This window comes from Pleurodeles waltl, chromosome 4_1 (assembly GCF_031143425.1).
Source record: "Pleurodeles waltl isolate 20211129_DDA chromosome 4_1, aPleWal1.hap1.20221129, whole genome shotgun sequence".
Taxonomy (NCBI): Eukaryota; Metazoa; Chordata; class Amphibia; order Caudata; family Salamandridae; genus Pleurodeles; species Pleurodeles waltl.
Window position 1 is genome coordinate 636825003 of NC_090442.1, and position 24677 is coordinate 636849679.

At 45.7% G+C, this 24677-nt stretch overlaps 1 protein-coding gene across 1 annotated transcript in view; it reads left to right on the forward strand.

Moving 5' to 3' along the window:
- The window catches only part of MON2 (MON2 homolog, regulator of endosome-to-Golgi trafficking), a 775721-nt gene that overhangs the window by 472306 nt on the left and 278738 nt on the right, over positions 1–24677 (forward strand). The window contains 1 exon segment of the mRNA XM_069229077.1: positions 15716–15878. Coding sequence (XP_069085178.1) covers positions 15716–15878 — 163 coding nt within the window.

Genomic DNA, 24677 nt, shown 5'->3' on the forward strand with positions numbered 1-24677 from the left:
AGCCATTCTGGATATAGTGCAGTTCTTCACTTACCCTCAGGGACAGAGAGCGTGAGACACTTGGGCTGTAATGTTAAAGATCTAGTTAGTTTCTGCACACTGGTCACACATCACTCAGTAGGGGCTCTGCGATTTTGGTGCAGAAATAATCCCAAACGAAACTGATGTTAGCGATCTGGGGTGGTGCTTATATGGGCACTGTGCATGTCACTTCCGACACAGAAAGCCATTTAACACAACGAACTGACGCACAGATGTAGAGGTCAAGATTTGAGGTAGAGGTCAAGATTTGAGGATCCAGTCTGGCACCTGGGAAATAAGCTAAGGTGAGGAATCTAAGGCTAGGTATATTTTCTACCAGAAAAATCATTACCAAAGGTAAGTAACTTTTTCATTAATGACATTAGATGAGGCAACTTTTGCCTCACTTAAGGTACCAGACAAGGTTGTCCTTTTTCACTCCTGCTCTTCTTATTAGCTATTGAATTCTTACAAGTGGGCATTCAAACAAGTTCAGATATGAAAGGGATCCCTCTTTCATCGTTCTCATGTAACGTTGCAGCATATGCTGTTGCTCTTCTCTGAAGAGGCAGAACTAGCCATCCCTGAAATTCTTATGTCCTCAAAAACTATGCAATTGTCTCGGGCTACTCTCGGCCTCTCTCTCAATCAAAATAAAATGGGAATATTTCCTCTTAACAGTCTTTGTCACCCAACAGTGATTTCAGATACAAGTCTTGAATGGCAGAATAAACAACTGAAATATGTGTTTTAATTGAAACTAGAGGACATATTACACACATCCTCTATAACAGTGGTTCTTAACCCTTTGACTTCTGTGAGATCCCACTTAATCATTATTGGACCCATCTCTGCACTCAGCACATGCACACTGCCTCACAGCTTGTGTGTGCTGGTGGGGCGAAAATTACTAAGTCGACATGGCACTCCCCTCAGAGTGCCATGCCCACCTCACACTGCCTGTGTCATAGGTAAGTCACCCCTCTAGCAGGCCTTACAGCCCTAAGGCAGGGTGCACTATACCACAGGTGAGGGCATATGTGCATGAGCACTATGTCCCTACAGCCTCTAAGCAAAACCTTAGACATTGTAAGTGCAGGGTAGCCATAAAGAGAATGTGGTCTGGGAGTTTGTCATACACTTAAATCTGGGAAGTTTGATATGTACTTCTCAGCACAATTAATGCACACTGATGCTAGTGTGGGATTTATTGTAAAATGCACCCAGAGGGCATCTTAGAGATGCCCCCTGAATACCAGTCCGACTCCTAGTGCTAGGCTGACCAGTTTCTGCCAGCCTGCCACAACCAGACGAGTTTCTGGCCACATGGGGAGAGTGCCTTTGTCACTCTGTGGCCAGGAACAAAGCCTGTACTGGGTGGAGGTGCTACCGGCCTGTCTCCAGACTCAGAGAACCTGCACAGGGACGCAACCGACAGCGACCAGTGACCTCTGAAGACTCAGAGGAATGCCCTAAAACCAAAGGACCAAGAAACTCCTGAGAACAGCGGCACTGTCCACCAACAGCAACATCTTTACAACAAAGAAGCAACTTTTAAAGAACTCACTCTTCCTGCCGAAGTGTGCGACTTCACACTCCGCACCCTACGCCCCCGGCTCAAGCTCCAGAGAACCGATACTGCAGAGAGGACTCCCAGGCGACTGCAACCTCGTGAGTAACCTGAGACGACCCCCCTGCACCACCACAGCAACGCCTGCAGAGAGGATCCAGAGGCTCCCCTGACCGCGACTGCCTGGTAACAAGGAACTCGGCGCCTGGACCCAGCACTGCACCTGCAGCCCCCAGGACTGAGAGGAACCAAACTCCAGTGCAGGAGTGACCATCAGGCGCCCCTCTGCCTAGCCCAGTCGGTGGCTGGCCCGAGAAGCCCCCCTGTTCCCTGCCTGCATCGCCTAAGTGACCCCCGGGTGCCTCCATTGCTTCCTATATCAAACCCGACGCCAATTTTGCACACTGCACCTGGCTGCCCCTGTGCCGCTGAGGGTGTGTTTTGTGTGCCTGTTTGTGTCCCCCCCAGTACTCTACAAAACCCCCCTGGTCTGTTCCCTGAGGACGCAGGTACTTATCTACCAGCAGACCGGAACCGGAGCACCCCTGTTCTCCATAGGCGGCTATGTGTTTTGGGCCTTCCTTTGACCACTGCACCTGACCGGCCCGTGCTGCTTGTGCGGTGACTTTGGGGTTGCCTTGAAAGCCCAACGGTGGGCTGCCTATGCCAAGGAGACTGACTGTGTAAGTGCTTTACTTACGTGAGAAACTTAACAATACTTAACTCCCCCAGGAACTGTTGATTTTTGCAGTGTCCACTTTTAAAATAGCTTATTGCCATTTTATCCTATAATGTGTGTTCTACTGCTCTAATTCAAAGTTCCTTACTTACCTGTGTGGAGTACCTTGCATTTTATGTATTTACTTAAAATCTTGTGGTTCTAAAATAAATTAAGAAAATATATTTTCTATATAAGAACTATTGGCCTGGAGTTACGTCTTTGAGTGTGTGTTCCTCATTTATTGCTTGTGTACAACAAATGCTTAACACTTCTCTCTGATAAGCCTACTGCTCGACCACACTACCACAAAATAGAGCATTAGAATGATCTTACTTTGCCACTATCAACCTCTAAGGGGAACCCTTGGACTCTGTGCACACTATCTCTCACTTTGAGATAGTATATACAGAGCCAACTTCCTACAAGTTTTATAATATTTTTGAAACTGGTTATGTGGTTTGGCTTGTGAGTGTGCCTACGAGTATTTTGGTGTTGTACGGGACGGGTAGCGACTTTCACTTATTGTGTTGCTGTGATGATGTTTCTGTGCTTATACCCGTCAAGAACTTTAGAATGAGAGTTCAACGTTGCACCACATAGAGGTGGCTCACAGACACTGTGCCCCCTATTCACACCTCTTAGGGGCAGGAGAGGGGTAAAGGAGGGTCAAGGGAGCCCTCCAGGCATCCCCTTGCAGGCTGGTGCAGTCACTCATTGCACCTGCCTACAGTGGGATGACTGCCCCCTTTGAAAGACAGGCCGGTTGCCACCTGTGCAGTGAAAGATGGACTGTCAGTTTCAAACAACGAATATTCCCCTGTGTGCCGGGAAACAGCACATTTTTGGTGATACATAGTGCTGTCTCAGTCTGCTGCTGACTCCCTGTGTGAGCCTCAGCACAGAGTTGGGCAGGTTGGCCTAACCATAATGTGGCCCTGTTTATCCATTCTTCCTTGGTTCTCAGCATGTGCATATCAAACATATGTTGAGGAAGAGCCTGGGCTTCTTGCATATTTTGCAGTAGGAAGAGAGGAACCATTTGTTAAAGCAAAACAGCACACAGGTAATGGTAGCCTTTAGCTTCTATGTGATACCTTTATGTGGAAAGATGTGCTGCACAGTTCAAATAGTGTGGAAAACACTTGTGACACTTGGTGGAGCCCATGATCACTCCAAATTTCCTACTACTGAAGATGGTTGGGCATCCAAAAATGTGCCCGATAGGCGCTCCAGTTTTTCCTGTATAACCTTCACAGTTATTCACTGATGCCTGCCTGCTCATGCAGGTCAGCATGCAGGGTATTAATAGACTGAAGAAGGATACTCTTGCTTTTTGTCCCTGCCTAGTCCTCTACAGTTTGTAATCAGATGAATCTCTTATGTTCTTTTCCTGATGTAGCCGTGTATGACATGAAGAATTCCTCTTTTTTCCTTTTTCTTCTGGATGTGATGAGTTGCCTGTGACAAAGCTGGCAAATGGCAGGCTCTGCTTTGAACAGATGCCTCCTGTTTGGAGCAGGGATAGCAGGAAAGAGTCCATGGGGGGTGGAAATAGTGTGCTTCTCAGTCTCCTCCCAGATTACCTAAGCCACTGCCCTTGCCCCGGTACACTGGTGTTCTTGGATTGCTGGGATGTTCTCCTCTTTGGCAGATGAATTTGTTAGATTCTCCCCCAAGCTGTGCCCCAACTCTCACTTCACGGGATGAGGAGCACCTATTACAAAAGCACTACAGTTGACTCAGAAAGCTACTGTGTGGCAGAACTCTGCAGTTATTTTGGGAAGGTGACAGGACCTCAAAGCAGACAGCCACCACACAATTAACAGAGCTTTGGTGCCTCAAGGAGTTCTCCAGTGTTTCTTCACTCTCTTGGAGATGCAGCAGCATCATGTCCGTCTTGGCGTAAGCAACCCAGCTCATAAATGGGGACTTGATCAGGAGCTCTCACGGATTGCGTCCATTTTAGCCCCTGCCTACTCACAGCAGGTGAGGATCTCTGTTTCTCATATATTCAGTTTCAGTTTCAGGTTGTTCCTCAGCATCAATTGGTCAATAACTCGAAGGGAGTGGCCATGTCCTGAGGTCTCTTCTTCTCATATATTCTGAAGCTGACCTATGGGTTGTCAGCATAGCTGTGGCAGGGTAGGTAAATGGATGTGATGAATTCTAGTGGTGGCAGGCTGAGTAGGTGTTGAATAGGAGAGGGGAACGAATAAGCTTTGAGTAACGCCAAAGTTGATGCTGACTGGTGCTAATGTTGAACGGGGTAAGTGAGCTGATATTTGATGTGTCAGCAACTGGGAAGGTCCAGTGTAGAATAGTTGCTAGGATTCAATGCGCCTCTATCCTCAATCGTAGAATGTGTTGGTGGACTGTGTCAAAGGTTGGTACAGGTCGAAAAGTAGTACTGTTCCCAGTTGCCTTTATGTCCTCCTAAGTTGAGGTCAGGGTGGATTTGATGCCTCTACCAGGCTGGGGTGCTAGAACACCACAGGAGAACCCGTAAACCCAGTTAAGACCTGGTTAGATACTGGTAGCATACTACCATGTCTCAATAGGTATCCGTGTCACAATTTAAGAAAATAAATCAATCAAGGAGAAGCACACAACACTAGTGTCATTACTGTGGTTTTATAGAAAAAAGCAAAAAACAGCATTTATATCATTTTCATCATGTGCATTAAATGAAATGTGAACACTTTGCTTGTGAAGAAAACCTGTGAACGGCGCATGTGAAGCACATAAAGTTGAAAACAAGCAAGCAGGCGATATAGATGCTGCTTTTTGCTTGTCTATGAAATCTTAGTAATTAGAACAAAGCTTTTGTGTGCTTCTCTTGAATTGATTTTTTGTTAAATTGTGATATTGATACCTGTTGAGACATTGCTGTATGCTACCTACCTCTACCAGGATGAAAACATATTTTATGGTCTGATAGTGAGCAAGTAGTTTGTTTGCAACCATGTTCCAACTGAAAGTTGCTTTTTAATCAGTTGAGGTAGGAAGGTTAGGAGTGGGATAGTACTGTTAAAGGAGCACTGAAGAAGGTTACAGGAGTCAGTAAAGTATGGAGGATGCAAGGTAGAAGTAGATGAGGGCAAGTGGGTACAGAAGGGTTAGAGGGAAGTTGAAGGTTATGAGGAAACTAATTGGGAAGAAGTAAGAGGAAATTGGTATTGTATAAGAGGGGAACACAGTTGTTAGAGAAGGGAGAAAATGTATAGGAGACGCTGCTTTCACCATGTGGCAAAGAAGAGTGGGAGCTCAGGAGTGTTTCATTTGAGACAGAACGCTTGCTTTCTGAGTCAACTGTAGCGCTTTTGTAATAGGTGCTACTCGTCCCCTGAAGTGAGAGTTTGGGTGGAGATAGGGGAGAATCGAACACATTTATCTGCCAGACTGGATAGAACCCCAGCAATCCAAGTACATGCATTACAGTGACACTCTCCTGAAGGGAGGGGGTAAATTGAGAAACAGACTTAGTAGTAATGTGTTACATAATGAGAGCCACAAGGCTGAGAATTGCTTAGGTATAGCAGTGGTCCTTTTCACATGAAAGCTATGCCTAAATAGGCATTGCAGTTCTGCTTTCACATACAGGCAGCATGCTTTTAGCAATGTCTTTGATTTATTTGATTTTGTCATTAAATAAAAAAATCTCAGAACATTTACCCTTTCAGATGTCCATGTGCTAACAAGCAATAGTCAAATAAGAACCAGGTGACAGCACTAAACAAATAGCTAGTTTTTTTTCCTAGAAGTCAAATGATTTTAGTCTAGGCACAGAGGAAGACACAGAGAGCTCCTTAATTTGGAGCCCAGTTACGAGAAAGACCTTCCTCTCATCCAACTGTGTTTAATTCGCTGAACTTTTATTGGAGACTACGATGATCTGAGAACTCTGCTAAGAATATATAGCTCCGATTATGCTTCAAGCAAGGGAGGCCCTTGCTTCTAAAATACTTTATGTGCAATCCAAAATGCCTTGAATTTGATTGCGGGCTTCAATGGGAAGCCAAAGAAGAGCTCTTGTATTAGCGGAAGTGGGAGAGAAAAGAGAAGCGACTGAGCCACACTTGAAGACAGTACAGGCATTGAACAGGAAGGCCTGAAGTTGGAGTTATCCAGGTGAGACCAAACACATTAGCAAATTAACTGGGGCAGCAGTAGAAGCACCATAATGCATATCCCCGTGTATTATAAGCGGGATGAAAAAACTCCTTTAATTTGTTTATCCAGAGTCAGCTTACTGTCTCAGGAAACCACGACTCTTTGAAAAAGGTGCTGAATTAGTGGGAGAGCACACTTCAGAAGGCCCTCACTGTGGGCTCGAACAGTGGAAATGGGGCAAACATAAGGATTCCCGTTTTATCCCCTTTTAATTTAAGAGAATTAGACTAGCATGTAGATTCTCTGCAACTGCAGATTTATCAGTCATGGATGCCACAAACTGGGTGTTGTCAGCATAAGATACAAAGAACAGACCAAGATGATGAATAAGGTTAGCAGGCAGTGCAACATGTACATTAAATAGAATAGGGCCCTGTGAAATATGGCGTTGAACCTCAAGGGAGGGAGAAACAAATGATCAGAGGGGGTAAGAGATGGTGTTGAAGGCTATGCTGAGATCAAATAGTATCAGCACTGCACTATATCCACTGTCTATTAACAAGTGAGTTTCATCCAAAGCCAGTACCAGTGCTTGCTCCACGATGTCATTGATCCGAACACCCAACTGGGTAGGATCTGAGATCTTATTAAACTTGAAAAAGGTAGTGAGCTGTCTTTTCACCTCTATTTTGAGCACTTGTCTGGAAACGGGACCAACAAGATTGAACTGGAATTGCTCCACCGTTGCTAGTCAGCGGAAGGCTCTTTTTTAAATTAACAAATTTTATTAGGTTTTGGCAAAATAGCAGGACCAGAACGGTCTGCAAATACATAGAAACAAGAAATACAGGGTGCGTGCCAATAAACAACAGTGATACATACAAAAAAGAAATTGCACAGTCGTTCCCTAACCACCCCAAAAGCCCACCCTGCTCTCTGTAAAGTCCCCATACACATACATTTGAGGTCTTCGCTAGGTCTCATGTTGTAGTACCATACATTTGTATTTCGAAATCTAGTTGGGCCTAAGCAGTGCGTACCTGGACCAGAACCAAACCTCTATAGTCAACCCAACGCTGCTATATCATTAGGTGTTTCTGTGGGCAGCCCCTGGTCTGCAACACTGCAATCTCAAGACACATGTAATGATCGATCCCTCTCTTCCATGCCCCTACTGTTGGTGGAGAGCCCGCTTTCCACATTCTGGCGATATCCAGTTTTGCCAATGTGAGCCCCAGAAATAACAGATGTCTTTTATAGCGATTCCCCCTTAGTCCTTCTGTACTATGAAGGAGTATCAATTTTGGATATAGGGGGATCTCCACGGAAAGCACCTCTGCAAGACACGACGTTTCAATGTTAATCAACCCCATGCTGTATGTATGCAGGTGCTCTCCTCTATCCCACATTGAAGATGGAGGGGAGATTCACAACTCCCATACTCCACAGCTGGTTCCTGGTATAATAAGCTGTATGCAAGTATTTGAATTGAGTCAGGTGTAGGCAAGAGGATATAGCTGTCTCGCGTGTGGGGCCCCAAGGGCCTCTGTCCAGTCTTCTATGTTGACACGCTCGATGTTCCTCATCCATGCCCCCTGGAGAGTGGGTCACATAGTGGAACTATTCATGATTAATGACTGGTAGATTTGTGTAATCTTTTGAGTGCCTAAATGGCCCATTAATAGTTTGCCCTCCAATGGGCTGAAATCTGGAAGTTCCCAAAGGCCGCGTAGATAGGGGGATATGGCATGACCGAATTGTAAGTCCTTGTAAAACTGGCTACAGTGGAGTTGAAAATCAGATTGTATTTCCTGAAACGATTTAAGAACAGTGTCCCACTTGACATTGCCCAGTGTGGATATCCCTGTTTCATCCCATTGTTGGAACCCACCCAATAAAGCTACCTGTCGGAGAAGGATGCCCTGCGACAAGGGAGCCTCCTGCGCCAATCTTCCCCACCACCCCATCTGCCGGAGGGAGCATCTTCATAAAGATATTACTATCTTTGTCACTGAGGGAAGGAAGTTCAACCCTCTCCCGCTATTGAGGAAGTCCAGAAATGACATGTCACCCATTGCCCTAGCTCTCTGTCACATACTCTGGGTCGTCTTGAGTGTTATACCACCAGTCATTAATGACCAGCAAGTGGGACACAGAGTAGTAGGTGTGTGTATCACCTCCAGTGACACCCCAGCAATATGTGGACTGAAAACCGGTTCGAGTGGCGCGTATTGCACCTCCACCCCACTAAAAAACAGTATTGACCTGTCGGAACCAAGAAGTGGAAATAATGTGAGGAAAATTCTGGAGTTGATATAGCATACAAGGAAGTGAGACCATATTGAGGATTTGCCAATTGGTCCAGTAAAGATACTGACAAGGGGGACAGTACCTCACTTCCTCTTTAACAAGCGATAGCAGTAGACCTATGTTGCAGGTCAATGATACAGAGGCATCAGGGGAGACAAACACTCCTAAATATTTAAACCCGCTAGCAGCCAGTGTTAATCCAACCGCCCACTCCATGTTGTTAGCGGAACCACCCACAGGGAACACCACTGATTTCCCGATGTTCATACATAGCCAAGAGGTCTCGCCGAAGACCTGCATGATCTACAGAATACGGGGACCAGAAGTCTCACGTTTGTAAGGAAGAATAATACGTTATTGGCGTACAATGCTATCCTGTTGGAAAAGTCAAGCGACCACTCAAATTCCTTCACCTGGGCATCTACCCTTACCCACGCTACCAAGGGTTCTATGGCCAAGGCAAACAACAAGGGGGATAAGGGGCAGCCCTGTTGCGTACCCATGTGGATCTGAAAAGGAGCCAAGACTGCACCAGCTACACGAGCCAAAGCAGTCAGGCCAGTATATAAAAGGAAACATAGGATAGAAATGACAGGCATAGATTTATGCTCCGAAGAAGAGCAAATAGATATTCCCAACTGACTGAGTAATAAGCCTTATCCATGTTAGCCAGCAGCACTGCTGCTGGCCTCTCCAGGCGGTCCGCCATGATTAAGGCATTATAAACACATCTTATGTTCTGGCTTGTAGCCCTGTGTGGCTTAAAACCAGCCTGATTCAGTGGATACCAAGTCTGACCAATGTGACATATATCACATTAATCTATTGGCCAATGTTTTAGCCAGGAGTTTAACCTCTATATTGAGGAGAGAGATGTGGCGGTACAATGAGTGATCTTCGAGTGGGCTGCCCGGTTTAAGGAACAGCACGATTTCGGCATGTCTCCAATCCGGGGGGAGCGCTGGTTCCTCAACTGCCAAGTGGATTCCCCCAGCAAGTGTCTCCCGAGTTGCAGCAAATTTGCAAAGGGAGCCCATTAGGCCCTGGGGCTTTCCCGGTTTGCATCGCCACAGCTAACTCCCCCTCAGTAATCCTCTCATCTAATACAGCGTGGGCAGTGTCAGATAAGGTTTGTAAGGGCAGGGCCTGAATAAACTGTTATCTAGTCTATATCAACTGTGTCCCTTTGAGCATATAATTCACTATAAAACGCAGCAAAGCTTTGGGCTACTTCTCTTGGACTGGACAAAAGCTCACCCCTGGTATTCTGCACCATGGCAAGGGGTAAACTACAAGAGTGGCCTGGCAGAGCCTTGTATAGCTTTCTGCTTGACTTGTCACCCCATTGACTCTGTGTGGCCTGCTTCGCTTGTGTGGCATTATCGAGAAGCAGTTTTGCTGGTACTGCTGCTGGATTATATGCAGCTGATGCTGTGCCACATCACTGCCGCTTTGGCGTCCACACTCTTCCAGAGCATCCATCTGAGGGGAGGCTTTTTTGACAGTGGGATGACACGTGCTTCCTTCCAGCTCAGCAGAACAGTGGAAAGTTTCACAGAGGCATTGCAGAGTCTGCCAACAACTAGTGCAAGCTAGCATACAGCCATGTGGATACATAAGTCAGGGCAGGGTCCAATGGAGAGCCCGACTTGGTCCAGAGGATAAAATTGTAGGTATCATTAATTACAAGAAGTTTAAAATTGGTTAGTATACCCTCTGCTGCATTAGTAGAGACAGGTAAACTAAGACCCACCTTTATCGTCAATTCATTCAAAGCAAATTTCTTGGAAATCTTATTTTTTCACAAAAATAATTTGAAATTGAGGTATATAAATCTCATGAACCCAGGGCTGATTTTTATTTTTTAGTCTGGGCTGAAAGCAATCATTAATTATTAAAACAAATTCTTTAGGAAAATTACTCGCTGGCAACATTTTGTCTGGAAAATATCCTTTCTTTGCATTCCTGCAAAGTTTTCGTAATGTTGGGGTTGTAATCTGATCTCTTTGTCCGGTTGTTGGCTTTGAACCACCTTTTAGCACTAATTAAATCAGAGGCGGCTTGGGAATTACTTGTAATTTTAGTTTTTCTGAAAGAGGGGGGGTGCTATGACATCCAGCACTTTGCTCATCCAAAGATTAAAATGCAACGCATTTTGAGATGGTGCTGGGCCATTAACTTGTGCCTGAGGGAACCTGTTTAAAACCTGTTCAGTGGACTCCATAGTTGCTTTGGGACAGACACAACCAGATTTAGTCAAACTCCTACTGGAGGGCTTTACACGGAGTTTGAAAGCCATCCAAAATAGAACCCAAAAGTGATCAATCAAAGTGTAGATGACTGGGGCTTTACATGTGATAACGTTCAAGGTAATAAAAATGAGGTCAACCAATTGTCCTTTCTCGTTAGTGTGAGATGCCACCAGCTGCCGTAAACTTAAGGCTGCAATTGAATTGTTTAGATCAATAGTAGTGGAATTGTCTGTGGCTTCAAAACAAATAATGAAGTCTCCTGGCAGCCTAAAGCTTTAGGTTTTAATTAAAAGAGGGGCAATTAAATCATTAAACTGGCTGCTAATCTCAGAACACTTCCCCTGGACACAATAGATCAAATAACGCTGATTTGACTATTCAGAAGTAGAGAAAGGGTAAAGAGAATCAACTCCGCCCTAGTAAAGCGAGGGCAAGTAACTGGTTTAATTTGAATAGGAGAGTGAAGAATAGCAGTCAATCCACCCCCTACTTTATTCAGATCTGTCCAGTCTATTAAGAATAGGTAGTCAATAACTGCGATGAGGCTAGCGGGGCCTGAGGAATCTCTCAACCAGGTCTCTGTCAGAAATAAAATATTTACAGTCTGATTCTATGAGAAAGGCAACCTCATGTTTATTAGCTGGCAGTGAGTGCGTATTCAAAGACATACAGTTAAGTTGGATCAGTGATTTATTAGAAAGCCTAGATTCTGTAATATGATTACTAAGCATTTATTTGTTTTAATGGGTTACAAGATATACTCTCAAGCGAATCAACCCTGATTTAATCTGGGATATTCGCTGAAACTGACTCTCTCAGATCGGGGCAAGCATGGAAGTCCAGCAGTTCTTTACCTGCATAAAAAAGGTTGATCTTGTCACAGTCAGCAGGTCCCCAGTCCTCCGCTTTTGGGATGCTGACAGGCATAAGGGGGATTGCTTTCGGAGCATAAGTGCCTCTGCTCTCCTTAAGTAGTAATGGGGAGGGCAGTAATTGATTGAGATTAGACAGCTGACTGTCGGGGAAAAAAATAAAATAAAATGGCTGTCTGCTTCCAGAGGTGGAGAGTTGCACAAATGGAAAAGCCTGCTTCTTAATCCTACCAACAAAGTGCAACATGCAGTACAGTAAACAAGAGTATAAATAAAGTTTGCCTCCATTTAAAACATAACATCAGTAAAACAAAAACAAAGATGTGTCACCACCTTTGTCAGTAGTTCTGTACCTCAATCTAATCTGGCAGTTTTCTGGGATTACAGCAGGCATCTGCTCTCATTAAGTATTAATGTAGAGGGCGGCACACCATAAAGACTAGACTTCTGACTGCTGAAAAAACTAAATGGCTGTCAGCTTCCAAGGTGGAGAGTGGTGTGAAGGAAAACCCTGCTTCTTACTCCTACCAACTAAGTGCAATGTGCAATGTAATTTATACAGCTATATAAAAGGATCCTGCCATTAACAAAACATCAATAAAACACAAACCAAAAATCAATTTAGTGTCAGCACCTGTATATCAGTAGTTCTGAGCACAAACTTTCGTAGTTAGTTGTCGGTGTTAGCTCACTAGTGGATGAAAAATATTTCTGCTGTTTATCCAGTGTTCTGCATCTGTGACAAAAAAAAATGTAAGCATGCGCATGCTTTGATACTAATGAGAAATATTGTTCCTCGGTTTTGTGACATAGGATTCTCTTGTTTTCAAGGGGCCAACACCCCAACCCCTGCAAATGAGGAAACCACCCATTGCAATTACACTAGGCCAAATCTAGCACTGGTGCGATTCTTATTATAGAAGAGGCTGAGCATTAATCTGCTGCCTCGGCTGCAATGCGAAAGTGTTCTGGGGGTACACAAATTGATGTAAATGCCAATTGTGCCCACAGAGCACATTCCATAGTACATCCCTAAATGTCTAAGTACCATACCCACCCTGGGTATAAAAGCAAATCTTCGCCATGAGATTGGTAGGCAAAATCACATTTGCAAAACTGCTACTGTAATATTCTTTTTCACAGGTATGAGCACAGATATACCGTCCCAGCAACACAAGAAGTGGCGGTCACTATTCATCACATATGACTCCAAAACACTTCCTGTCACATAAATACAAAATTAATATAAAGCTTAAGAGTTTTGTTCCATAATCATTTTAGCGCCTCAAGGTGTTAAAAATGTGGTCACAGTTTAAATCATGTAACATTTCAAGGATAATGAAATCCTGGGGAATAGCAATCAGGAATTAGACCCCACCTCTTTATTGAAAGGAACCAAACTAATGTGTATAACTAAATGAGGCTGCAAGAATTTGTGGATGTGGAGTTTCTTAATATCTTCATTTGATACAATAAATCATGTTTTTTAAATATATACTTTTAATTGTAGATTCCTCAACTTTAGAATCCTCCCAGGTGCCAGACAAAGTCCTGAAATGCTTCCAGAGCTGCTGCACGCCAGTTGGAGACACTGTTGGTGTCAGCTGTGGGACTGTCCTGTCACTAAAGATAATGGCACAGAATTGTATATAGGTGCCCCCCCCGCATGCTGACTATAGCTCCTTTTTTGTATGCCCTTTGATGCAGATGTGGAGCTCTGTTCCTTTGTATCACCAATATTCTGTTCGACTTTGAATGTTTGAAAAAATGAATTTGCTGGCCTCGGACCTGGAGGACTGCATGACCTCATTAGACTTGCATGATTGTACTTTCATGTACCAGTCGACTGGCCTCCAGGAAATACCCATTGTTTATGGTGATATCCCGCTACAAGTTTACTGCCCTAAACCTTAGCCTTATATTGATTCTTAGGGTAGATCATGTCAATGGTTTTGGCCCCTCTTCACAAGATGGAGTTAGACTTGTTTCCATTCCTCATCTGCATCTAGAAGGTGGGTTTTTCTCTGCTGTTTTCAGACCCTCTGCAGACCATGGTGTCACTTTTGTTTGGCCTGGGGGTCTCTATCACTACTTCCAAGTCATACTTCCAACCAATGCAGAGACCACCCGTCATCAGGGGTGATTTTAGACATATTTGCCTCGAGGTCTTTCTACCACTGCAGTGAGTCCAGGACATGCAGTTATGATCCTGATGTTTAGGACAGTTAGCCTTTTGCATCGATCAAGATGGCCATGCAGGGCCTTCAGTGGACTCAACACAGGGGTGAATATTGATCATAGAAAATAATTGAATGTAGTTTAGTGGTGCATTTGGACCCAACGTCTGGGGTTGACCTTGGTGCCCAGAGAAAGCATAACTAATCAGGAAAACCACGTTTTTTTTATCTTGGTTGAAATACCTAAATCATGTCAGATGTATTTCTTTTAGTATTCATCGCTGATAGATAGATAGATAGCTTGTCATGAAACATTAGTAATTCATATCATAGCATGCACTGTTATTTAGGATTAACCCAATACTGGAATCAGCCACACCTTCTTCAGGGCTTTTCTCTTAATTTTTCATATACTAAATTACATTATTGTTTGTTCCTTGGGCTAGTAATCCTAATTCTATGTTTCAACATAATTACAAAATAGAAAAGTCAACCATCATTTTTACATGTTTCAGGATATTTCAGTCAAAGCACAAAGTGTACAGTATTGCCAACATTAGGACGTTAAACATACACTTTACATTATATAACCTTAATAGCTCGTTGTTAAATAAAGGTATCATAAATATTGTGGCACTAAAGTCATTGTGACCAGAAATACATTATAGTGCGGCAGCCCGGCTACTCATGGCCATCCCCAGAACTGCATTGGCCAAACCAACCTTATCCTCCCTCCATTGGCTTCATATCCAGCAAAGGATCAATTTTAAAGCTTTGTGTATGGTACATCGAGATCTTCATGATAGGGGACCTTCTTTTATCAAGCGCATGATCACACCCTACACCCCCCAGAGATCCCTTAGATCCTCATCTGCTGCTCTAATTAACACCTGCCATGTTAAAAAACAAGATGGGGAGGTAGGTTCTTCACATTCAAAGCAGCAAATCTATGGAATTTCCTCCCCCTGTCACTTCGAATGGACAATTCCGAACTCTCTTTTCGAGGTAAATTGAAGACTCTGCTCTTCCCAGCATAATTTCTCACTGTGATTCCTTTGTCCTCTTTCAGCACTGGGAGGCCTTCGGGTAGCCATGCTTTAGAAATCTATTAAACTAAACTAGTCAATAGCATGCATGGTCATTAGCATGCAACAGTCGCAGGCCTGATCCCTTATTCCATCATTCCAAGTGCATGTGTAGTCTAGAATGTCCAGTGGCAAGGCTGGTGTTAAGCAGGGTCTCATCAATAAGCTAGTCATAAAGAAGGACTCACAATCACTACTTGATGGAAAAGCTACACACAAAATGTGCCTCTAACTAATGCCTTCAACTTATCTTGAGCTGTAGCTTAGCACCTTTTTAAATTCCTCCACCAGTAAAACATCTTTCCACATGCTGTTCTCTATTATAGGTGCCAGTTCTCACATTGCTATGTTTCCTTTGCTAAATTGAGCTTGTGCCATTTAAAATTCTATGTACTGAAGTCAGTGTCTTGAGCCTGTTACTTTTATTTCTTCTACAAAAAGAACGGATATACAGATGTGCCCTAAACAATGCCATTCATATATTTTGTTCCCTATTCCAAAAAATAATAGTCAATCTGGTCAACTCACCAGTAATTACAAGTATGAAACAAATATATGAAATTGCTGCACACTAATTTATTCTTATCTTTTTTCCAGAGAATCTTTGATACGAACTGCATTCCAGTGTCTTCAATTAGTTGTGACCGATTTTTTACCAACAATGCCTTGCACATGTCTGCAGATAGTTGTTGAAGTTGCTGGAAGCTTTGGACTTCAAAATCAAGAGCTGAACATTAGCTTGACATCAATAGGTTTGCTGGTGAGTCTTACAAATTGGCACTTTCTGAATTTTAAATGATGGCTATTTGTATTGATAATCATAATTTCTGATGGTAATCTATGTGCAGATCAAATAAAACCAACAAATATACTTGAATGTAAAAATCTGATAGAGACTTCTAGTTTCATATTCCTTACCTTACAATTTTCCCCCAGGTGTCAGACTGGATCCGGAGATTTTTTCTTCGACCAATACCCTTGCGTGTCGGTAAGTGGCGTTGGTCGACTCTGCGGGCGTCGTAGTTAGAGAGATGACGTCGAGAGTAGTACATAGACACAGTCTCAGTGCAGTCCACGCGCTGATCCGCAGCTACCCTGGTCTCTTTTTGACTGAGTTTGACCGTTATGTCAGTTTTTTTGGTGCGTTTTTGGGGCGTCAAGATGTTCCCCAAGACCAGTTTCAAGCCGTGCGAGAACTGTCACAGCATGATATCGGTGACTGATCCGCATCGGGTATGTTTTTGGTGCTTGGAGCGCGACCTGAAGTTGTGTTTCGAGTGCCAGGCCATGCGCCCGAAGGCCTTGAGGGAGCGGGTTCTCAAGCTCATGGTGGCCTGGTGCTTGACTCTACGTAGGTCCCGATCTCACTCGAGACCATTCGCAGAGCCACCACCATCCTTCTTCCTCCAAGTCTTCGGGCACAGGTAAGAAGAAGTCAACACAGTCCCTCTACTCTTTGACTTCACCGTGTCTCTCGGCTGATGTGAATCGGGAGGAGTGTCGACACTTGAGGCCTCCGTCTTCGGAGCCTGCTTCCCCCAATTTCCAGGAGCCGGAGCGACCCCTGCCCAATTAAAGGAGTTTTATGAGGCCATGCGCCTCATTTTTGGGCAGGCCGACCTCGATTCGGCGCCTTCGGGCCCAAGGGGTTCAGTCGCGGGGGCATTCGGGTTCCGCATCGGTAGCTTCGGTTCCAGCCACTGAAGTCCCCTCCGGATCCGTTCGCGGATCTGCACCGACGCTGGTTGTACCACTAAGATCTTCCCCGGCTCTGGTTCGATTGTCAACACTCCCAACGTCGGTGGTGCCCACCATCTACCCGATCCTCATCCCCGAAGACTTGGAGTCAGAACGGCGTCGGCGGACTCCGCCTCTGTCTTCAATGGGGCCTACTCACCCGAGGTTAGATTTGGACCCTTTTCCTTATGGGTACGAATTCGGGGAAGGATTGGAGGGGTCCCTGGACCCTTATGAATACCAGGATGACCCTACCTTGGACTGGGCACAGGAATTGGGCAAGGCCATTGGCCTGGACACTTCTCCACACTGTCTCCTCCTGCCGCGACTATGGCGGAGGGAGCGACTTATGCTATGGTGGTCAGTAGGGCAGCTGAGGTCCTTGGCCTTGAGCTGCCTACTGTACAGGTCAGGTCAAATCTCCTGATGGAGGTTCTTCAGCCAGGGACTTCCACATCCTTCTGCCATTCAATGAAGCCCTCACTGATGTCCTCTTGGGTACTTTGTCCAAACTCAACACAGGGGTTCCTGTGAAAATTACTATCACACGCTGCCATCGGCCCGCCCCGAACGACCCTAAACTCCTGTCCCAACACCCCACACCTGAGAGTCTTGTCATCCAGGCGCATTCCCTTCCGCACCCCCGGATATCCCTTCTGTACCCCTGGGTAGGTAATCAAAAAGGCTGGAACAATTTGGGCAGAAGATGTTTTCTTCCTCCAGTCTCATGCTGCGGTCCGTGAACACTGTATGCCTTGTGGGCCGCTATACCCACTCCCCATCCGAGCCACCGTTCCACCCATGCTGTTCAGCTGCTGTGTGGCTGGGGACGTGGAATCCCACGTGAGCATGGGACAGGAAACCAGAGGTTTGCCCAGTCCACCCCTGCTCCCGCTGCAGCCTCCAGACCCTCCTCGTCTGTCCCCACACTCCGATCTAGTTGCGGCAGGATTCGCCATCACCTGCCCCACTGGGAATCCATCACTACGGACAGGTAGGTTTTGCAGATAGTTCGATAGGGCTATTCCCTCCCCTTTGAATCTGCCCCTCCAGCCATGCCTCCATCAGTCCAACATCTTCCGGATGATCATTTGGCACTTCTCCGCCAGGAAGTCGCTGCTCTCTTGGCCAAGGGAGCCATAGAGAAAGTCCCTGTGCCAGGGGTAGATCGTGGTTGTTCTTCTTGCTAATTTCTGGTGCCGAAAAAGGGCAAGGGCTTACATCCTACCCTAGACCTTTGGGACCTTAATCACCTCAAGATGGAGAAATTCAGAATGCTCACCTTGGCTCAGGTCCTGTCTGCCTTAGACCCAGGAGACTGGATTGGACTTGCAGGACGCTTATTTCCACATTCCCATCCTGCCTGCCCACAGACGTTACCTGCGATTTGTGGTAGGTCACGAGCACTATCAGTTTACCGTGCTCCCCTTTGGCCTTACCAGCACCCCTCGGGTGCTCACAAAAGTGATGGCGGTGGTTGCAGCTCATCTGCGCAGGTTAGGGGTCTCAGTCTTCCCCTACCTCGACAACTGGCTGTTAAAAGCGGACTCGCCCCCAGAAAGTTGCCTCCCACCTCAAGACTTAGGCGAGCCTCCTGCACACGCTGGGGTTCACAATCAACATGCCAAAGTCACACCTTACTCCCTCTCAGACGCTCCCTTTCATCGGAGCTGTTCTGGACACAGTGCAGTTTCAGGCTTATCCTCCCGAAAAGCGAGTCCAAGATATTCAGGCTATGATTCCGATATTTCAGCCTCTATTCTGGTTTTCGGTGAGACTGACTCTGAGGCTGCTGGGCCTCATGGCGTCCTTCACCCTGCTAGTAACACATGCCAGATGACATATGCTGGCTCTGCAGTGGGACTTGAAGTTCCAGTGGGCGCAGCATCAGGGAAATCTCTCGGACATGGTCCAGATCTCGGAGGGGACTGCAAAAGACCTGCAGTGGTGGCTTTCGAATCCGCATTGGTTCCACAGCAGAGCCCTCTCCCTTCCCCAACCATATATATCCATAGTGATAGATGCGTCACTTCTGGGTTGGGGCGGCCACATGGGAGAGGTGGAAATCAGAGCCCTCTGGTCTCCGGCGGAGTCTGGGCTCCATATCAATCTTCTAGATCTCCGGGTGGTCAGGCTTGCGTTGAAAGCATTTCTTCCCTCTCTCAAAAGGAAAGTAGTGCAAGTGTTCACGGACAGCACTACTGCCATGTGGTACTGCAACAAACAGGGCGGGGTAGGGTCCTGGACCCTTTGTCAGGAGCCACTATGCCTCTGAGCATGGCTGGAACATAAGGGCATTACCCTGGTGGTTCAACATCTGGCGGGTTCTCTCAACGCCAAAGCGGCCGAACTCAGCCATCGATGCACAGCAATCACGAATGGCATCTCCATCTGGAGGTGGGACAAGGTCTCTTTCAGCAGTGGGGAGAGCCTTGGTTAGATCTGTTCGCCTCCGCATAGAACGCGCAATGTCAGCTGTTTTGCGTGTTGGAGTTTCCAAGGTGGTACTCGCTCAGAGACGCTTTTCAGCTCGAGTGGAACTCCGGCCTCCTTTACGCATTTCCACCTAAACCACTTCTGCCCAGAGTTCTCAAGAAGATCAGGAACGAGGAGTAGTATTCTTTGAAAAGTCAAAGATTAATTTTGGCAAATGCACATTGGACTCACCAGCCAGGACACTTGTGAGAGAGTGATGTGGCAGACTATTTTATTCCTGAAAGAAGCCTGAATGAGACGTGCCAATCTTCCTGTTAACTTTGCTTCACCTCCTGCTTTGTCTACTCAATGTGCTGGTACCACTGCTCCTTTTTTAGAAATCTTCTAAAGGCTCCCTTTTGCTGTCTGTTGTGTAAGGCCTGTTTTGTACAATACTAATTCTTAGAGTGGATTTTGGATTAATCCAGTGCTTATCGTTTGTGACTTTCCTGTCAGTCTGATATGCTTGCACATTATTTAGTGTATTTTCTTATACTTATACTTATACTTGTTTTTGCTCTCCCCTGGAGCATATCTCCATTACCATCCTTTTGACTGGAGATGGCTCACATCAGTGAACTATTTTTTTTTTTTTTTTTTATAACTTCATTGGAGTGTGTGTTTTCTTGCTATCTGCCCAATGTGCTGTTCTCCCATTTCTGACAACCCTATGCCCCCCTCCACCACCAACACTAGTTACTCCCTGTCCATCCAAGCTCATCCACAAAGTCATAGCAACAGGTATAGTTTTTGCTAAGTTGCCTTCCCCATGTAATTTAATAGCTCAAGCCTTGGCTACAGCATCCACTTAGCCTACATTTGAGGCATAAGGAATACTTAGCATGACTGAAAAGAGGTGTATTTTCTTCTGGAGGTCCCAGTTCCAAGCCTTGTGGAAAGTCAATGGTAAGCATTTTCATTTAAAATCTTACACTTCCCCAGATATTTGTTATGCTGTTTTAAGTGTCTGCCTTATTTTTCAACCACACTCAATAGTTTGCAATTCTTATTCAGCATGAAATTCTGCTTGAAATGTGAAAAATAAACTATGCTGTTTGAACATTTAATTCATTGTTTTAAAAAAATTATAGTTTTGAGATATCTTAAGATATGTGTTTGCTTTTCCACCTGTATTTGGAGGTGTGTTTTTTTTTTTTTACATTTTTAAAGAATGATTTACAGTCATGCATTGGCAAAGTCAGTAGGTTAGCACTTAGTAATTGTGAAGCATATTGTCTTTGCCAGTGCTTGTGCCAGTGTGCTGCACATATGCTGTGTAAGCAGGATGGAAGTCCACCTGGTCTGGATACTATACTCCTAACCATATTGGGTCTGTAATGGGCTGTGCTTGTTCCCATAGCAATATGCCACCACTTGCAGCAACAAAAAGAGCCTAGAATTCTGTTCTAAGGCATTAATTCTTTACGGCCATTACTGATGTCCCACTAGAAGCATCGGAATGCCACGGTCTGCTGCACTGTTGCAGATGATTGGGGGACTGGACTAGGTTCTTGGGTATGACTGAGTTGCTTTTCATATTAGACTGGTGTAGGAAGTTGGCTCTGTATATAGTATTTCAAAGTAAGAAATAGTGTGCACAGAGTCCAAGGGTTCCCCTTAGAGGTAAGATAGTGGCAAAATGAGATAATTCTAATGCTCTATTTTGTGGTAGTGTGGTCGTGCAGTAGGCTTATCAGAGGGCAGTGTTAAGCATTTGTTGTACACACACAGGCAATAAATGCGGAACACACACTCAAAGACAAATTCCAGGCCAATAGGTTTTTGTATAGAAAAATATATTTTCTTAGTTTATTTTAAGAACCACAGGTTCAAGATTTACAAACAATACTTTAAATGAAAGGTATTTCACTCAGGTATTCTAGGAACTTTGAATTATCACAATAGCATGTACAGTTTTGACAAAAATGGCAATAAGCTATTTTAAAAGTGGACACAGTGCAAAAATCAACAGTTCCTGGGGGAGGTAAGTAATTGTTAAGTTCACAGGTAAGTAAAACACTTACAGGGTTCAAAGTTGGGTCCAAGTAAGTCTACCGTTAGGGGTTCAAGGCAACACCAAAGTTACCACACCAGCAGCTCAGGGCCGGTCAGGTGCAGAGGTCAAAGTGGTGCCCAAAACACATAGGCTTCAATAGAAATAGGGGTGCCCTGGTTCCAGTCTGCCAGCAGGTAAGTACCCGTGACTTCGGAGGGCAGACCAGGGGAGTTTTGTAGGGCACCGGGGGGGACACAAGCAGGCACAGAAAGTACACCCGCAGCGGCCCAAGGGCGGCCGGGTGCAGAGTGCAAACAGGCGTCTGGTTTTCAATAGGAATCAATGGTGAGACCCGGGGGTCTCTTCAACGATGCAGGCAGGCACGGGGGGCTCCTCTGGGTAGCCACCACCTGGGCTAGGCAGAGAGTCGCCTGGGGGTCGCTCCTGCACTGGAGTTCGGTTCCTTCAGGTCCTGGGGGCTGCGGGTGCAGTGTGGTTTCCAGGCGTCGGGTTCCTTGATCCAGGCAGTCGCGGTCAGGGGGAGCCTCTGGATTTCCTCCGCAGGCGTCGCTGTGGGGGCTCAGGGGGGTCAACTCTGGCTACTTATGGGCTCGCAGTCGCCGGGGAGTCCTCCCTGTAGTGTTAGTTTTCCGCATGTCGAGACGGGGGCATCGGGTGCAGAGTGGAAAGTCTCACGCTTCCGGCGGGAAACGTGTGGTCTTTAAAAGTTGCTTCTTTGTTTCAAAAAGTTGCAGTTTCTTGAACAGGGCCGCTGTTCTCGGGAGCTTCTTGGTCCTTTAGATGCAGGGTAGTCCTCTGAGGCTTCAGAGGTCGCTGGACCCTGTGGGATGCGTCGTTGTTGCAGTTTTCTTCGAAGTACGGAGACAGGCCGGTGGCGCTGTGGCCATCTCAGTTGTCGTCTCCGTCTTCACTGCAGGGCTTCAGGTCAGCAGTCCTTCTTCTTTAGGTTGCAGGAATCTATCTTCCTCTGTTCTGGTTGCCCATAAATACTCAATTTAGGGGGGTGTTTCTGTCTGGGAGGGCAGTAGCCAATGGCTACTCACCCTGAGGGTGGCTACACCCTCTTTGTGCCTCCTCCCTGTTTGGAGGGGGCACATCCCTTATCCTATTGGGGGAATCCTCAATCTGCAAGATGGAGGATTTCTAAAAGTAAGAGTCACCTCAGTTCAGGACACCTTAGGGGATGTCCTGACTGGGGAGTTACTCCTCCTTGTTTTTCTCATTATCTCCTCTAGCCTTGCCGCCAAAAGTGGGGGCAGTGGCCGGAGGGGCGGGCATCTCCAGTAGCTGGGATGCCCTGTGGCGCTGTAACAAAGTGGGTGAGCCTTTGAGGCTCACCGCCAGGTGTTACAGTTCCTACCTTGGGAGGTGAGAAACACCTCCACCCAGTACAGGCTTTGTTCCTGGCCACAGAGTGACAAAGGCACTCTCCCCATGTGGCCAGCAACATGTCTGGTGTGTGGCAGGCTGGCAAAAACTAGTCAGCCACACTGGAAGTCGGGTATGTTTTCAGGGGGCATCTCTAAGATGCCCTCTGGGTGTATTTCACAACAAAATGTACACTGGCATCAGTGTGCATTTATTGTCCTGAGAAATTTGATACCAAACTTCACAGTTTTCAGTGTAGCCATTATGGTGCTGTGAAGTTCGTGTTTGACAGACTCCCAGACCATATACTCTTATGGCTACCCTGCACTTACAATGTCTAAGGTTTTGCTTAGACACTGTAGGGGCATAGTGCTCATGCACCTATGCCCTCACCTGTGGTATAGTGCACACTGCCTTAGGGCTGTAAGGCCTGCTATAGGGGTGATTTATGTATGCCATAGGCAGTGTGAGGTTGGCATGGCACTCTGAGGGGAGTGCCATGTCGACTTAGTCATTTTCTCCCCACCAGCACACACAAGCTGGCAAGCAGTGTGTATGTGCTGAGTGAGGGGTCCCCAGGGTGGCATAAGACATGCTGCAGCCCTTAGAGACCTTCCCTGGCATCAGGGCCCTTGGTACCAGGGGTACCAGTTACAAGGGACTCACCTGAGTGCCAGGGTTGTGCCAATTGTGGAGACAAAGGTACAGTTTAGGGAAAGAACACTGGTGCTGGGGGCCTGGTTAGCAGGTCCCAGCACACTTTCAAATCATAACTTGGCATCAGCAAAGGCAAAAAGTCAGGGGGTAACCATGCCAAGGAGGCATTTCCTTACAACTGGCCACCAGCACACTGAAAACAATCATAGAAATGTTGATTTGTGTACTGGCCATTTGAGAATGAGGGCATTTCTGGTCATTACATTTATGTTTTAAACATGGCAGCATTGTAGAATGCTGCTGTAGCAATGGGGATTTGGCTATTGGGACGACAGAGATGTGGGGCTCTTGTGCTTGAGAGTGTGGCTGTGCTTATGAGAGCAAGCAGGAATAGTAATGACACTTTAGATTTTGGCAGGCTATTTGGGGTTCTTGTCCATGACATATGTGTTTTAAGTAGGGAAGTAATGTAAAAACAGGTAAGGCAGTGATGCTTTGCTTGTTTGGAATGTATGTGCAATGTTGGGCAAGACTGATTTAGACAATGTGGAAAATCTGAAAACAACTAAGCCTTTGGTGATTTACTGTGGGTAGACTCTTGCATGTAGTTGGGAATGTCAGGTCAGTTGTGTAATGGAGCTTTATGGAAACAGACGTAGCTATGGTGTTTTCTACACTAAATACTATGAAATGTGGTGGTGTTTAAGAATGGTAATAATGTTTTACATATAAGAGCTAATTTCTATATATGCACAGTTTTTTCGCCATAACTTTTAATTCATATTACTTTGATATTATCAGTGATGTTATCAAAGATGTCTTGAGTACTGCAACTTGTGGGGCAATTAGCAGTGCATGGTGAGGGTACAAGTTATAGTTACCTTAGGGCACAAGTGAATTTCTGTGCTGTTTTAATTCTGTTTTGTAACTATAACATCCCTGTAATCTTTTTTTTTCCGTGAATTTCTATGGTTTTTTTTTTAACGTATAATAATTTTAATTGCTAAATGTTAAACCATCCACTGCTGTGCACGGCCGAAGACAGTTTGCAACGGCTGTTGGCCACAGGGCCTACCCCATATAAGTACCCAACCTTGCACGGCCTTCACCCGTGCAGATTGGAGGTTGCCCGTTAGCCTGGCCTGCAGCCAGACCCTGTGGCCAACACCCCTAACCACCCAACCCCCATGCTGTGCACAGCCCTTTGGCCGTGCACGGTGGCCGTGAATGGTGGGTGTTGGCAGCAGCCCTATTGGGTGTGAGAATACGCGTGAGGGAGTGTATCTGAGGTTGAGAGTGACTGTG